The 14,959-nt window shown below is 42.8% G+C and overlaps 1 protein-coding gene across 2 annotated transcripts in view; it reads left to right on the top strand.

The window, feature by feature from the left end:
- The first annotated feature begins 8,836 nt into the window (after positions 1–8,836).
- prkx (protein kinase X-linked) overlaps positions 8,837–14,959 on the top strand; it is a 67,277-nt gene continuing 61,154 nt past the window's right edge. Inside the window, exon 1 of one of the 2 annotated variants that reach the window (XM_056595136.1) lies at positions 8,837–9,564. In XM_056595136.1, the coding sequence (XP_056451111.1) occupies positions 9,408–9,564 (157 nt within the window). In that variant the 5' untranslated portion in view covers positions 8,837–9,407. The remainder of the gene's footprint in view (positions 9,565–14,959) is intronic. The other variant, XM_056595135.1, reaches the window with a different exon arrangement.

Raw genomic sequence — 14,959 nt, 5'->3', positions numbered from 1 at the left:
ATGAGCGACGGTATACACCGCTTTATATAGACACGATACCGTGGGAAATGTGGCCGGTGACCACGCTGATTGGTGCATAGTTTGAAATTCGCCCATGAGGCGAAACCTAGACGCGTAGCCTACTTGTAATAGAACAGCTCAAGGTGATCTAGGCTCAGCTTGTAGGTGAGGAGGTAACGACATGGTGCGTTTGGCTGGATGACCACTTCAAGGAAAATATTCCATGCACTTGCGCAACTGGCAATTAAGCCAACTACACAAGTTTTCCTCTGGCCTAAATGAACCAGCTTGCCTTTGCTGTCTTTCAATTCCAAGAGTGACCTTTGAGCCTTTAGCAGGATTTCCTGTACCTGGCCTTTGTTGGTTGTCGTCATTGGGGCTTTGGACCCCTTCCCCAAAGGGGAACCCATTGATGCCATCGAAGGTGGCATCAATTGTTCTCAGGAGCTTCACTGTCTCCTCACATCCGCTGAACGGTGGAAGTTGCAACTCAAGTTGTTACTCAAGAGCATCTGTACACTGCTGCTGAACACCTGAGCTGCAAGCTTCACCTTCATCTTCTGTTTCACCCACCGTAAATGAGCCATATTTAACTTGTTTCCAAGTCGTAGTCCCTCCATCTCTTGAAGTTTAATAAAGTCCTCAATGTATTTCCAACAGATCTCGCCATTTGGAGTTCGGAGTAAACCTCCGTCAGCCAATGTGTTTCTGAGCAGCTTCAACATATGGCAAACATCCAGCAGCACATGGACCAATTGTGTTGGATCAGGAGGATGTGCAAAAGAGTATCTCATGTTATTGACATCCAATGTTGCTCCCAGTGCTCTCAGCATGGAAAAGTGGCATGATGGTCCATCGCACGTCAAGGAGACTGTACGAACTCCGGTGGCATGGAGTCAATGAAGGCATTCACTGATGATGTTGGCACGCTCTTCACCAGTCATTCCACAAATGAGGAAATAGGCAACACAGATTTTCCAGGAGTTGTTGATGGCTACAACCATGAGGACCAAGGCATCTTTGGCTGGTGGTAGACTGTCATCAACAGTGCCAGAGCCAAGGTACACATATCCATGGAATCTTCCAGCTGCATGTTCCACGTGCTTTCAAATGGCCACTTCCTCCAACATCAGAGCACACAGGATCACCTTTCCTTCAACCTTTCTGTTCCGCACATGACATGCAAGAGCAGAAAAGGCGGGCTTTGTAAAACCGGGATCCGCAGAAATTTGGCTGTACCACGTCCGGATGGTGTCGGGATGGGGCAATATAAGGTCAAAAACTTTACGCACGAAACTATTTGGCGGAATAGAAGTGCAGAGTCATCGCAAATAAACGCAACTCCTCTGACACTTTCGATCTTTTACCTTGCACCTTTCTGGAGAGCAAGGTCATATGGATTCCACTGAAGGAGTTCTCCAGCATCTTTTCTTTGAGAGAAGTGATGACCTGAGTTAAGCAGGAAACTTTTATCTTCAATTTCCTACTCTTCTGCTGCACCAATCTAAGTTTTTTACTAATGGATCCCAGTTTAGTTTCAGCCTGCCTTTTGAAGGATAGAGGAGAGTTTGCCACTGCATAATGATGCTCAGCACTGTTTGATGGTGTGGCTTCAGAAACATTAACCTGCACCTTAACAGCTTCATCAACAATACCTGTAACCTCTGTGGCTTCCGAAACATTAACCTGTACCTCATCATCAACAACAGCTGCAACATCAGCTGCAACATCAGCTGCAACATCAGCTGCAACGACTTGGCAGTAATTGTGTTCCTGATACACATTACACATTACTCATACACATTACTTACCTCTCCCCTTACCTTAGATGGTGCTCCGGGCTGGCCGAAAAGTGTGGGGACCGCATTTGGTTTGAGTCTGCGTATGATGGTGAAGCAGTCCTCTGTGAAATTCCTGGCACACAATCTGCAGCACACATTTGGTATCCACATCTTGCGGTTAATGTTTTTCACCCATTGGCGGAGCCTTTTCTTCTGTCGGAGCGGGAGCCTGTGGAGAAATGTTTATTACCTTCAAGACTTTTTCAAAGTCATTTTAAAGAACAATAGGAAGGGATGCTATTGTGTAGTAAAGATATTAGTGAAATTTCAAGTTAACACACCCAATAATCGACTTTTTTGAATTCTGCCTCCTCTAAAAAGACACCTGTCTCTTGTTGTGCAAAGCCCTTTGAGCTGCATTGTATGTATTGAAAGGTGCTACATAAGGACAATTCTCCTGCACATGTACTTTTTACATTTCATTTTATGCATTTCATCAATTAGTCAGTGGAACAGAAATAAACAAATTCCATTCATATCTGAGTAATAACAGAACTGTAATGGGGCGTGAGGTTGGACCCAAGAACAGCACAGACCGAGACCAGCGTTGGAACAGTTCAACAGTTTTATTGTCCAAAACAGGGATCCAAGCTTACTAGAGACAGACAAGGGGCGAGCAGGCAGAGGGGTCAGGGACAGAAGTCTGTTCGGGTTACCAGGGCAGAAGGACGGGTCAGGGACAAGCGGGGTCGACGCCAAGGAAGCAATCCGGGAAATAGTACTAGAGCGCAATCTGGCAGAGACTGAGTGGAAGGAGTTGGTTTAAATAAGGTGAGGGAACACATGTGATGGTGGTTGCACTGATGAGGTTGGAGTGGCAGGCAGGTGATCTGAAAAAGTACTGGTAGGGTTGGGAGTGGGATGGAAAGCCAGGAGTGGATCATGACAGTACAGAGCTGGCAGTAGGACGGAAAGCCAGGAGCAGATCATGACAAGAACATTATAATAAAGTTTAAAGAATAGTCGTTTGCCCTTTCCATTGCTTTTAAGACACACACAAGTGATGGCATTCTGGTACTCCCCCAATAGTTTGCAATGGCCATTAGTAGGCTATAATGTTTAATTTAATCTGTAGGAGTCAGTATGAACATTAAGGTCATCTTTTTGAACTTCATCGATCCAACATATAAAATGTGAGATTGCAACAACACTATAGAATAATGTGTGTATCACAAATTGGTACATCACTTCAATCTAAATCGCTAGCATGATCGCTAAGCCTAACATATAACTTAGATCTAACTTTAAGCTAATGTTAACTAATTTACTTTTTTATAATTAATTATAATTAATAATTATTAGTATAGAAATGATCTTTTACATACCTGTAAAGTGCTATCTTGGATTCCGTTCGATTCACGCAGTTGATACCAACACAACCAGTAATTTTTGTCTTGATTGATGACTATCTTCTGGAGTGAGTTTGGTGAAAAGGGAAGCATGTTCACATGATCAAATTATAGAGAACGCATTGTCCATTCCCAACTTCAATCCCTCACCGCTAGTTCAATGTGTGCAGCGTCGGCCCATCGAAGGTACATTGTAAAGTTTCTTATGAGTTTTGCATAAAATATATTTATAATAGAAATCTATAATGTTAAATAATGTCAAACATTACAGCTCTCCAGAAATAGTAAAGTATGCTACCATTGGATGTCTACAGTTGATGTTTGCTAGCCGCCTTAATCCTTTTTTCTTATATTTATATTTTATCTATTGCAAAAAAAATAATATAAAATGATACCGTAATGGACCTGTTCAATATATGGTGAATCGCAATGATCGCAAGCAGAGGAACGTGAGAGTTATTGAGCAGCAGCTGAACCAGTCTAAAAATCGGACACAAGAAGTTAACGGAGCAGTGAACTATAGGCCCTCTCTGATGCCAGGTCGAAACAACATTTGTTTCACTACGACTCCTTTCAGCTGCCCACTCCTCCTTCTCCAGCAAAAAATAATTACAGAAAACGGCTAATAAAACGCTTGAGGTGGCTTTTTGAAAATAAATAACTTACATTTTTTTAGTACATGGCATAGCGATAATTATGTGCCTTTGATTGATATCCAGACATTTTTTGCAGAGACACATTCCTGCTCCCCACTTGTATTGGAGGTGGTACAACCTGAGCAATAAAAAAGAATTGCCTTTTTTTATTTTTTTATTGTACCGAACTCCTACTGAACCGTGATGTCTGAACCGAGGTATGAACCGAACCGTGACTTCAGTATACCGTTACACCCCTATATCATACTGACTTTATTGCTGTTGGTGATGTATGATACTGAGTGGTTTGATGTCAGTGAAGGAAACCCAAAATTTTGTAAGATTAAAAATTGCTTTAACCAATGAAACATTTCAAATGTATAATATTGACAATTGCTGTAACTGAAGGAAACACATAATACTATACTACTGAAATAAATGCTAATTATTTCAGTAGTATAGTATTATGCCAATTATTGTATACTGTGTTTTTGAATGCCGACTTTAAACTAAATATTTTGCGTCCCAGGTTCAATGTGCCCCCCCAACAAAACAACTGGCCCCAGTCTGGCCCCCCCATGAAAACTGGTCTAGAACCGCCCCTGATAAGGAGGTCAAAGTATAAAAACGTTAAAAACAAAATAAATACACGCAGTGTTTCCCACACATTGACGAGACTATGGCGCCCGCCATAGTCTAATTTCGGCCGCCATAGGCTGTTTCCCAAAGTGAAGGCTGCAGCCTTGCTAGGACGCGTCCTTGCTAGTCGCGTCCTATGGAGATGAGACTAGAGTGCTAGCTCGAGTGCTTCCTAGCGTTTGTAACGTCTGACTTTGGGAATGACTTGGTAGTGTGGAAGCGCTTCCGCTTCCGCTTTTTTTTTTATACTGCGTGTCCGCTTGTAAACACATGTGCGCTTATGAATAAAACATGGCAGCAATCAAGCTGATCGATATTTATTTGACTTTTGTCTGTTATGAATGCGGTCATGTCTCCTTCGCATGGAGCCTCTTTGGGGAAGTCACAAAAGCTTTGTTGTGGTGGTTGATCGAATTGTCTTTATTAAAAGGAAAATCCATTCAATTTTTATAAAACTAAGTGAAATTGTCTGAGAACTTAATTCATGCATCACATTTACAGTACGGTTGATTACTATTATGCAGGGGGAAAAAGACAAAGAAAGAGATGATAAACGTGTATTTATTTGGATATATGATCTGATTCATTCATTCATATATGCCTACAATCTACCAGTGCTTTGAACACATAAGTATATCATATAAAATACAATTATATACGTTCATTAAAAATTACAAACATTGCAAATGATCGGTTGTGCATTAATTTTACAACATTGGATAGTGGCACTATCCCTTCCACCGGTAAACAAATGTTTGTGTGCCACCCTAAGGCGCACAAAAGCCTCAGTTTGCTGGGCTGACCCTAAAAAAAACCGATTCAACACAAACATAAATAGGTATACATAAATAATGTAATCTTGTGAGCGAGTAAATTGACATTGGTGACAGTGGTGTTTAACACCAGCTACGTCCATGCAAATTATAGCAACGTATCATTAAGTTGCAAAAACGTTTGAAAAGTGGCACAGGTCTTTAGGCTTGATTATTTGCATTAACATGATGAATCTATAAAAAGCAATACGGCACAAAATATTTCTGAAAACTAATATAACTTCACTTCGTTTGAACGTGTACTGCTCTGCCATTTTCAAGAACCCGCCCAGTGAACGCAGAGGATTGTGGGTAGTTTTGGCTCGTCTAGGATGCAGCGATGCATCCTTGAAAAATCTCGGAATTCTCAAAAACAAAGGACGCAAAAATGGCGCGGCTTTCGAGTGTCCTCAACATTGGAACAGTGCTTGTCGGCGTTCTATGACGTAGCGTCCTTAAAAGGGCGGCCGTTGAGCATGCTTCCTTGACATTGGGAAACAGCCATAGTCTCTGCGTGCACATGAAGTTGTTTTTTTTTTTTTTTTTTTTTTTGCTCAGACGAAGTTCGTGTCGCTCTCATTGGGATTGCATGAGAGCACGAAGTTCGGCTGTCTGCCTGCGACTGTGCCGAATAGCCTTCTGCAGCCGAATCCAAGTTGGCAATCCTTGAACTTTATTTAAATGAGAGTCTGGCGAATCGTGATGAAAGCCAATCAGTTTAGCGTGCGTGTGCTTACGTTGCAGAGGGTCTTGAGTTGTCTAAAAAATAGAGAGAGCGCGACATTCGGAATTTTGCATTAACGCATGAGCACTACCTTAACAGCATCCATGATCAGTAAGTTAACTAACTGTAAACATATGATGCTCACAGAGGTGATGCATTTTTAGATGCATAATGTTTGAGAACATAGAACTCCGTTTGACCTAGTGCACACGCAAACATAAAAACGGAGTTTCGGAGTTTTTATAAATGATCGTTTCCCATGATAAAAACTCAGTTTTCATGTAGCCTAAATGAAAGGGCAAAACGTATGAAAACATGTGTTTTCCCATTGTGTAAACGGGGGGTTTATACAAATGTATAGCCTATGAAACGATTGAGAAGGTGACATTTAGGCCACGCCATTGTGTTTAAATAGGCGTACACTGAAAAAAGGAGATTGGCCATCTGTTGTGTAGAATGTATATCTGCAGAAAGTGTAAATAAAATTATTACGGTCATGTTGGGATAAAGTGAATAAATCCAGTAAATGTAGCCTTTCAGCTGTCTCGCGATAACCACGCAATCATACATGACGCGCAAATGCAACTGACGGACTCAGCTCATTCAGTGGAAGAATTTTGTCCATGCGAGTCAAGACACAGTCATCTCAACTATGTAAGTATTCATGACTAATAATAGCTATCTGGTAATGAATTTATTTGGGGGTTAAAGTAACTAGATGGCTGGACAAAGGCTTTTTCAAGAACAAATAAGTAAATTATAGATTTAATATTTTAGCATGCGAGGCAATTACGAACCTTCCTCCACCATTTAAGATAGCCTACATGTGACTAGCAAGCAGCATAGCATTTCCATGTTAGTGAAACTAATTTGTGTCAAACCTGGCAACAGAGTAGGCTTGTCTGAACTTGTGTAATACTTTTGTGTGTTACGCTGGCCATGCACCTGAAATACGTCAGGTGCAATTTCGTCTAGGAAGCGAGATCAGAAAATAATATTTGGCCGTCAATTAGCAAGCTCGTTTGCAGTGCATTGCCGGCTGCCGGCGGCTAGGAAGCTAAATTGCTAGTTATTGGTTTATTTCCTCATTATGTTCATGAGTAAAGGAAACTGCAGCATGAAACTGGCGGCCCATTACAGTTAAATACATTTATGGCTGCCCTATAACTTATACAATTGATTAATTGCATCCATGATAAAAGTGTTTTTCTGTTGCTGCAGATTTACATTTTCTCACGTACACGACGCTCTGTTACCGTGGGCTCAAGATTTTTTGGTGAGTATTACTAGTCTACATAAAGTTGCGTTTTCCAGTATGGAAGCCAGCACACTTTTCTAATATGCAGAAAGTGTATATTACATTATTCAGCTTGTGTTGAGTTAAAATTAATCAATCGTGTAAATGTAAAGTTGCAGCTTTCAAATTATTTCTGGCGGCAGTCGAGCATTGTGGTGCGAAAATGCATATCAGTCGAGCATCGTGGCGCGAAAATGCATATCTCAGTCAGCCGTCACTCACTCAACGGCTTAGCTCATACCATAGAGAGAGGGCAACTACTGGTAGTTTTTGCAAAAAGGGTTTGCATGAAAATTCGTGAATTTTCCCGTGCTAATTAATTGTATAGTTGATGACCCATTGCGCAGGTAACCAATGCAAGTCTGTGTTGTTTGAATGATGTGGTTCACCGTAAAACCGAATTATTTGAGAATCACCAGAGGCATTTATGCTAGCCACCGACAGAAGGATGCTAAACTGATGATGCTACATTTGTTTTGTTAATCCAGATCATGAGCGTTTTGAAGTATTTTAAAAAGAGGGATCTTAATTCACCTCAGAATGAAGAGGTAGTATCTGAGGTAGGCCTACATCTTTATCTAGTTTGAAAGTGCATAGATAATAATTCACAATGAACAGGGTAAGGACATCTGCACGAAAACCAGTGATGTGAATTTCAATTAACATTTATCCATTGTTTTTATGCATATTTTTTGTTTGTTGTTTGCCATTTTAGGTCAAAACAGACCTCCGTAACAGACTTCAGGGAGAGCACCTGGCTGCCTGTTTGAGGATCTCTATTAACGGGCCAGAACCTGAAGACTTAAATTACCAAAGGGCACTGGAACTGTTTTTCTCAAAGCCAAGAAAAATGAAATGTTCTAGCGCAGGGTGTCATATCTGTAAATAGGGTGGTTGCTATCTGTAATATGAATAAATACGCCAAGAACGGCTAAAGATAATTCCATCATTTATTATTTCATCTGAATGCAATGTGAGCTGCAACAATAGTGCACCACAACTCAACAAATACAAAGTCCATAATCAATACCAAGGAATTAGTTCTTTGTTAGTGTTAGTTTACTATTAGTAGGCAAACCACCGCGCATGTCCGGTTGAATGCCCCCCCACCCCCTCCGGCACATGCACGCCCCCATAGTCTCCAACATTTCTGTGGGAAACACTGTACACGTATCAAATATTATAATGGTAAATGTCTAAATAATAAAAAATAATAATAATCAAAAATATAGCATATATATATTTATTTCTTAAATATGTTAAATGTTAAATACCCCCATTTATTTTTTTTATATGTGTATTTCTTTTTGCGTATTTAACATTCTAATATTTAAATGTTTATTTATTTTGTATTTAACGTTTTTATAATTTTATACTAACGTGCAGGCATTCATCATGACACGGAACCCAGGCCAAAACGTAGCTCTTCCATGGTCCTTGTTCCATACACCTCCCACCACGCCCTTCCCGACCTCCCATTGGCCAACACCCGACGCCAGTCGCCCTCTCATTGGTGCATTTTGTAAACAGCGCGGCTGGCCGCTTCCGTGTTGATGTGGTCGCAGGGTGAGGTGTTGTGCTGTCAGCTAAACAGTGAAGGACTACCGGGAGCGGAACACCAAAGCCGGGGAAAGGATGTTAAACTTCCCGTTAGGAACCGCTTCGACTCCTTGTTGTTTTCGTACGAAACTCCACACACAGATTCAGGGCTTTTCCCGCGTTTGACCCATGTATAAATTGTGTTTTTGAAGCTAACGCGGCAGTGTTGCTACCCAGACGAGCTAACGCGGCATGCTAACGCGGTGGCGTTGCTAACCAGACGAGCTAACGCGGCACAGCGAGGCGCACCTGTCGCCACACGTCGTCTGCTTTTAGTCTAGTTGACTCGTTTAGTTAGCTCTCTTTATTACTCTAAACGTTGTATCCCACTTCCAGTACCTCCGGTCTGGTTCCATACGACCACAGTTCCAGGTTAAACAAGTTCACTGACCGCCAGAGCTGAACAAAGACCCACAGAATACAAAGCGCTTCCCTTCAAACCCCCAGAAATGGCGTAACGTCGCTCTGACGCGCATCACCTGACCGTAAGCTCCATCCCTGGATCATCACCATGGCATCCCCCAAGGCTAACGTTGGGGTGCAGCCGGACTCGAACCCGCACCCTCTGAAGGAGAGCAGGAGTGGCAACGCGGTGGCGGAAGACGAGGCAGCGACGCGCAGTGAGCGCGTGTACAGCCTGGACGACCTGGAGACGATCGCAACCGTGGGTGAGTCTTGAGTGACAGGTGACAGTGGACACGCATGCACGCGCGTGTGGAGTTTAGGGTCGTGTGGATGTCTGGCGGTTTCGATGGGTTGCACGTTTGCAGGTTCGAAGCAAACAGACAGATATCTAGATTAATAGACAGACATCTAGGTTTACAGACAGACAGATAGGTAGACAGACAGACGGATAGGTAGACAGACAGATATTTAGGTTATTATACAGATGGACAGATGGATAGGTATGTCTGTCTGTCGGCAGACAAACAGATATCTAGGTCGATAGACAGATTGGTAGACAGCAGACGCAAAGATATCTGTTATTAGATAGATGGGTAGACGGACGGACAGAAAGATATCTGTTAAAAGACAGATAGCTAGCTAGGTAGACAGACAGTCAGACAGACGGTTAGGTAGACAGACCGACACACCCTTACTCACGTGCTGAAGTTGTTGGGTTGCTGGAGAAACACCAATAGCGACTGGCCCATCCCAGTAACCTAACTGGTACAGTGAGTCAGTATTATTCCTTGTCTTTAAAAGATCATTAAAACTAGACGAAGCCATTAGTCAGTATTAATCCTTTTATTCACCATGACTTGCTTGTTGATGGACACAGAGATTGTGCCAGCAATGTTGTGGTAATGTCACTTTAAAACAATATTCAGCATTGTGTAGCCGTAGCGTCTTATCCTAGCTATCTGTGTTGTGTACGAGGAATGGGTTAACCTAGCTTTGTTAGTGCTTTGCACTCACTGTACCGACAGAGATATATTGTTGTTTAGCTTCTTCTGACAAATGGACTTACTGTAAGTCGCTTTGGATAAAATCGTCTACTAAACGACCTCAATGTAAATGGAATGTCATGTTATATAAATATAAACCAATACAGGTGTTGTTTGCTAGTGCTCTGTTTGGCATTTCTGTTATGTTGTCCTCCAATATTTGTGTTGGTTTTTGAGCGACATTCTCAGACACGCTCCTACAGGAATGTTTCTGAGTACGGCCTCTATCAGTGGCCGGCTGCTGATACGAACACTGAGGTTGTGTATGACTCTGTTTCTCAGAGTGGAAGGCCAAAAACGCCAACACATCCATCCATACACACATTCACGCATTCATACCGACATTCACATATCCATGCATACATTCACCCATATTAACCCATTCATACACATACTCAACCATGCATACACATTCACCCATTCATACCAACATGCATCCGTACACCCATTCCCCAATTCAAACACGCTGTGGCACTGCGGTTGGCGAGGTACCACACATCAAGACTCTCCTGCCAAAGACTCCAAAGCTCCTGCGTCTGAATCAATAATTGATAAGCTGTCCAACCTGCTGGCCTCAGCCTCTTTCCTCTCCTCTCATCACAACAGCCATCGGGTCTTCACTGTAACGCGAGAATCATCAACCAATCTGTTTGTCGAGAGAGAGAGAGAGAGAGAGAGAGAGAGAGAGAGAGAGAGAGAGAGAGAGAGAGAGAGAGAGAGAGAGAGAGAGAGAGAGAGAGAGAGAGAGAGAGAGAGAGAGAGAGAGAGAGAGAGAGACTAACAAAAGGCTTAACGTGTTGGGACGTAAGGAGGAACCAGGGTCAGCTAAAGGGCAATTCAGAGCTCCGGATCCGAACAAAATTTGTCCGTCCGTACCAGACGTTGTCTCCGGAACTTCCCTTCATACCTCCGTCCGGTTTCAGCTTTGTTATGGATTTTACGCAATGCATCCTCTAGAGCAGTGGAATCACAGTTTTAGTTTCATACCGCTTCGTTTTCAGCTGTTTTCATTGAAGACGTCAGCCCATTCTGATACACCTTCTTCTAGACATCGTAACGCATTCATTTTTCAACCGTTTACCATCGTTCAAACCTTTAAACAAATCTACACTCTTGTATCTTCAATACTATCGAAACGGAATTTTGATAGCATTTATACTTTTTTCAGAATCACAGTTTTAGTTTCAAACCGGCATAGTTTTCAGTTGCTTATAATAATTTAGGTCACCATAGCAACGCCGGTAAACAAACACCGCCGAATAGTCGAATCTCTGGACTAGAGATGCACCGATCAATCGGCCGCCGATTAAAAAAGCCGGTTTTGTATCCAATCGGCCACAATCGGTGACCTACCGGTCACTGTCGTAATTTCCGGTTTTCGGCCGATCAAACTCACCCGCATGCGCGGTGCGTAGCAGCTCAAGGCGCCCAGAGCGCGGGAAGAAAACATGTCGCTGATTTGGACTTATTTCACTGTGTGCCAGGACGACCCAAAACACGCTGTTTGTAATGCTTGCAAGTCAAAAATAAGCCGTGGGGGATCAACGCCTAAGATGTGATGTTGCTAGGTACGCGTCCTGCGTCCCTGACGCATTAAAATCTGAAAGGATGCACTAAACTCACTATCCATGCGTCCCGGGGACGCATCTCATTTTCCCCATGAAAAACGATACATTGTGAACATTAAACAACTCGTGTTTAATCACAGTAACTGGCCAAAGAAACCTTCTTGTGAGCAGACCGGACAAGCGCTGTTTCAACCCTCTGCGCATCTACTCGGCGCAGACGTGATCCCCTGTACAAAGTATCGCGACATGCTAATTTAGCCGCTACCAAAACAACCAGCTCGTCACCGCTGATTTCATTTCAACAATTAAAAATACTAACTTCATAGTAAATAAACCCAAGTTTCCACTGCTCGATGCTGTGTCATTCGTGTCGATTATGTTGTAACGTTTAGGGGACGTGCTGTAATGAAATAAATTAAACATAATCCGGTGGTGGTGATGAAAACTACATTGAACGGCAGCCGCCATATTGTTATGCCCAAACGGCGCCTGCGCATACATCGCACTTCCAACGAGATCCCGTTTCTCTCGAGAAACAGGCAGAGAAGAGAGAACGCAAAAATACCACCAAAGAAAAAGATTAAACCTATTGCAGGTCAGCAAACTATTGCAGCTGCATTTTCTGTCCCCACTACCTCTGCACTACTCCCTGACTCTGATCAGCCTAGAGAGAGTACCTCAACATTGCCTGTACCTACTTCTGCCTCCCCCTCTACTGAGCCTGATGAGCCCACTGCAGAAGAAGTGCCTCAACCTTCTACATGTTCCTCCCAAAAAAAGCGAACTTTTCTGAAGCAGTGGCTCGCCACATACAAATGGCTGCGCTTTTTAGATGAGAATTTCATGTATTGAGTTTAACACTATTAATTTAATTTAAGAAATAGAATAATAATAAAAAAGTCGGGACCCATTGAATTTCTCAGGGACCCACCCAACTCGCCACCTGTGGGTCCCGGGGACTCACTACATTGAAAACCTATCAACATTATATGATTATAATTATTTCTTAGAAAATCGGTATCGGAAAAAACGGTTTTGGCAGGTCAGACCTCCTTAAAGGCCCACTATGCAACTTTGGTTTTTTCTTCGCTGTTTCTGGGTTTTCTCTGTTTTTGTGCGCGCATTATTCAGTACACAGCTCCCCCTGCAGCTTCGGAATACAACACTGTCGTAAAAACTAATTGACAACGCACCGCCCCCACCCACTTCTCCCGTGTGCGCTTGTTTTCAAAGGAGCCGGCAAAGCGTCTGAAGGATGTCTGAGGTACGTGTGTATTCTATCTATTCATGAAGAGTAGACAATGTCTTTGATATTAAAGTACTGTATTCTTGTGTTGTTACACTAAATAAAAACCCATCGTTTTTGTTTCGTTGACGGGGAGATGTTTTATCCTAGATTTAATTAGTCAGTGTCAGGTGTCAGGTGTCAGGCCTACTTAGTGTCGGTCAACATAATGCATGACGATAGCATGAACAATTTGCACAGCAACCGTAGTCTACATTTATGTATCTTCTCAAGTAGGTGTAGTAATCTATGTTGTAATTTATTCTATCAAAAATGGTATGCTTATTATTTACATCAGATCATTGTATGCTTTTGCAGACCTCAACTTCTACCACGTCGTCAGACTTCACTCCTGTGCCGATGGGCTTGAGGAGAAAGCAACGAACTCCACGGGGGGGGTAGAAACAAACGAGGAGGGAAGGGGTCAAGGGACCTTGATGCTGAGACTCAAAATAGACTCGAAGATCTGCAGAGGCGCCGCACAGCAGAGACAAAGGTTTGTATACAACCGCAATGTTTACAATTACAATGTTCACAACCCAACAAGATATCATACATTTGATTTTAGGCCTCCCCCAGTGATGTAATATAAATGGTTCTACTTTTTTTCTTGAAGGAAAAACTAGACTGTCTGGAGCCTGGCCAGAAGGACACGATTTTGGAAAAAATCCTAAACAGGTCTCCAGGCATGATGTTTGACGTCATGTCACTGTTGGAGGAACCCCTGCACCCTGAACCCGACGGAGCTCTCCCCCACTGGTGTACCTGTGGACACTGCAGGGAGATGGACACTGACCTAGAGAAAGTATGCTGTCGCCAATTGCCACTCAATTGCATCGGCAACATGGCATACATGGCATTTTATGTATTGGATGAGGGGGTGTTGCGGCTGGCGAGGGCTGCTTGGAACGACGTTTTTGCTCTCGAGGACAGCCAAGAGCCAGGAGTGGAGCAGAGACAATTTCGCCATGCTGCATACAGACAGTTTGTCCTGTGGCAGCATGGCCGCCTCGGAGTGGGCAGACGGGTCGTCATACCCAGCTGCTGTGTGTGGAAAGTGAGGGACACTTTTCCTGACACCAGGGGCCAGTACACGGGCTTCAGAGTTAGACGATTAGATGTTTAGCCATTGTAAATAAAAATCTTTGTATATAGTTTTAAAATGTTTCCGCCTTTTTTTATACGACTGCAGTTTATACACCTCGATGTTACTTTATAAAGTAAATCAATTTACATCTGTAGCTGAAAATAACGAACCTAATACAATTGTCTACCACCTGGAGATTACCTTTGGATGTGCGCAACACCTATTTTTTTATCTAAATTTCAAAGAATTTGTTATATGTATCTTTAGTTTGTTATATTTGTTCAATGAAAGACACTTGTTTAGAAAAATATTTATTTTGTTATTGAAAAAAAGAGCACGGAATAAGTGGCGTGGCTATTGGGTGGCATCCTCTGGTGGGTTTTCTGGAAAGATGTTTCCTCGTGCTAGTTGCACCCTCACTAGCTCGGATGTGGGCGGTGGCTGAACAGGGGCAAGCAGGCCGAGCCGCCTTGGGTCACCAGCCCTCATCGTCACGGTTCGGGGCAGGCCAGGTCCACTTGCTATCCTACGGGACAGGAAGGCTGTCTGTATCTCCCATATATAGCTGTCCTATTTTATTTCCTCAATCGTGCTGACTGTCCAGTTCTTTGACTTCTTGTTGTACGACCGTTTGTACCTGGTGTCAAAGGATGAGATAGATTCATTATTTAGCCC

The sequence above is a fragment of the Gadus chalcogrammus genome, chromosome 7 (genome assembly GCF_026213295.1).
Source record: "Gadus chalcogrammus isolate NIFS_2021 chromosome 7, NIFS_Gcha_1.0, whole genome shotgun sequence".
NCBI lineage: Eukaryota > Metazoa > Chordata > Actinopteri > Gadiformes > Gadidae > Gadus > Gadus chalcogrammus.
The sequence above is the reverse complement of the archived record's forward strand: the minus strand, read 5'-3'. Positions and strand labels throughout refer to the sequence as shown.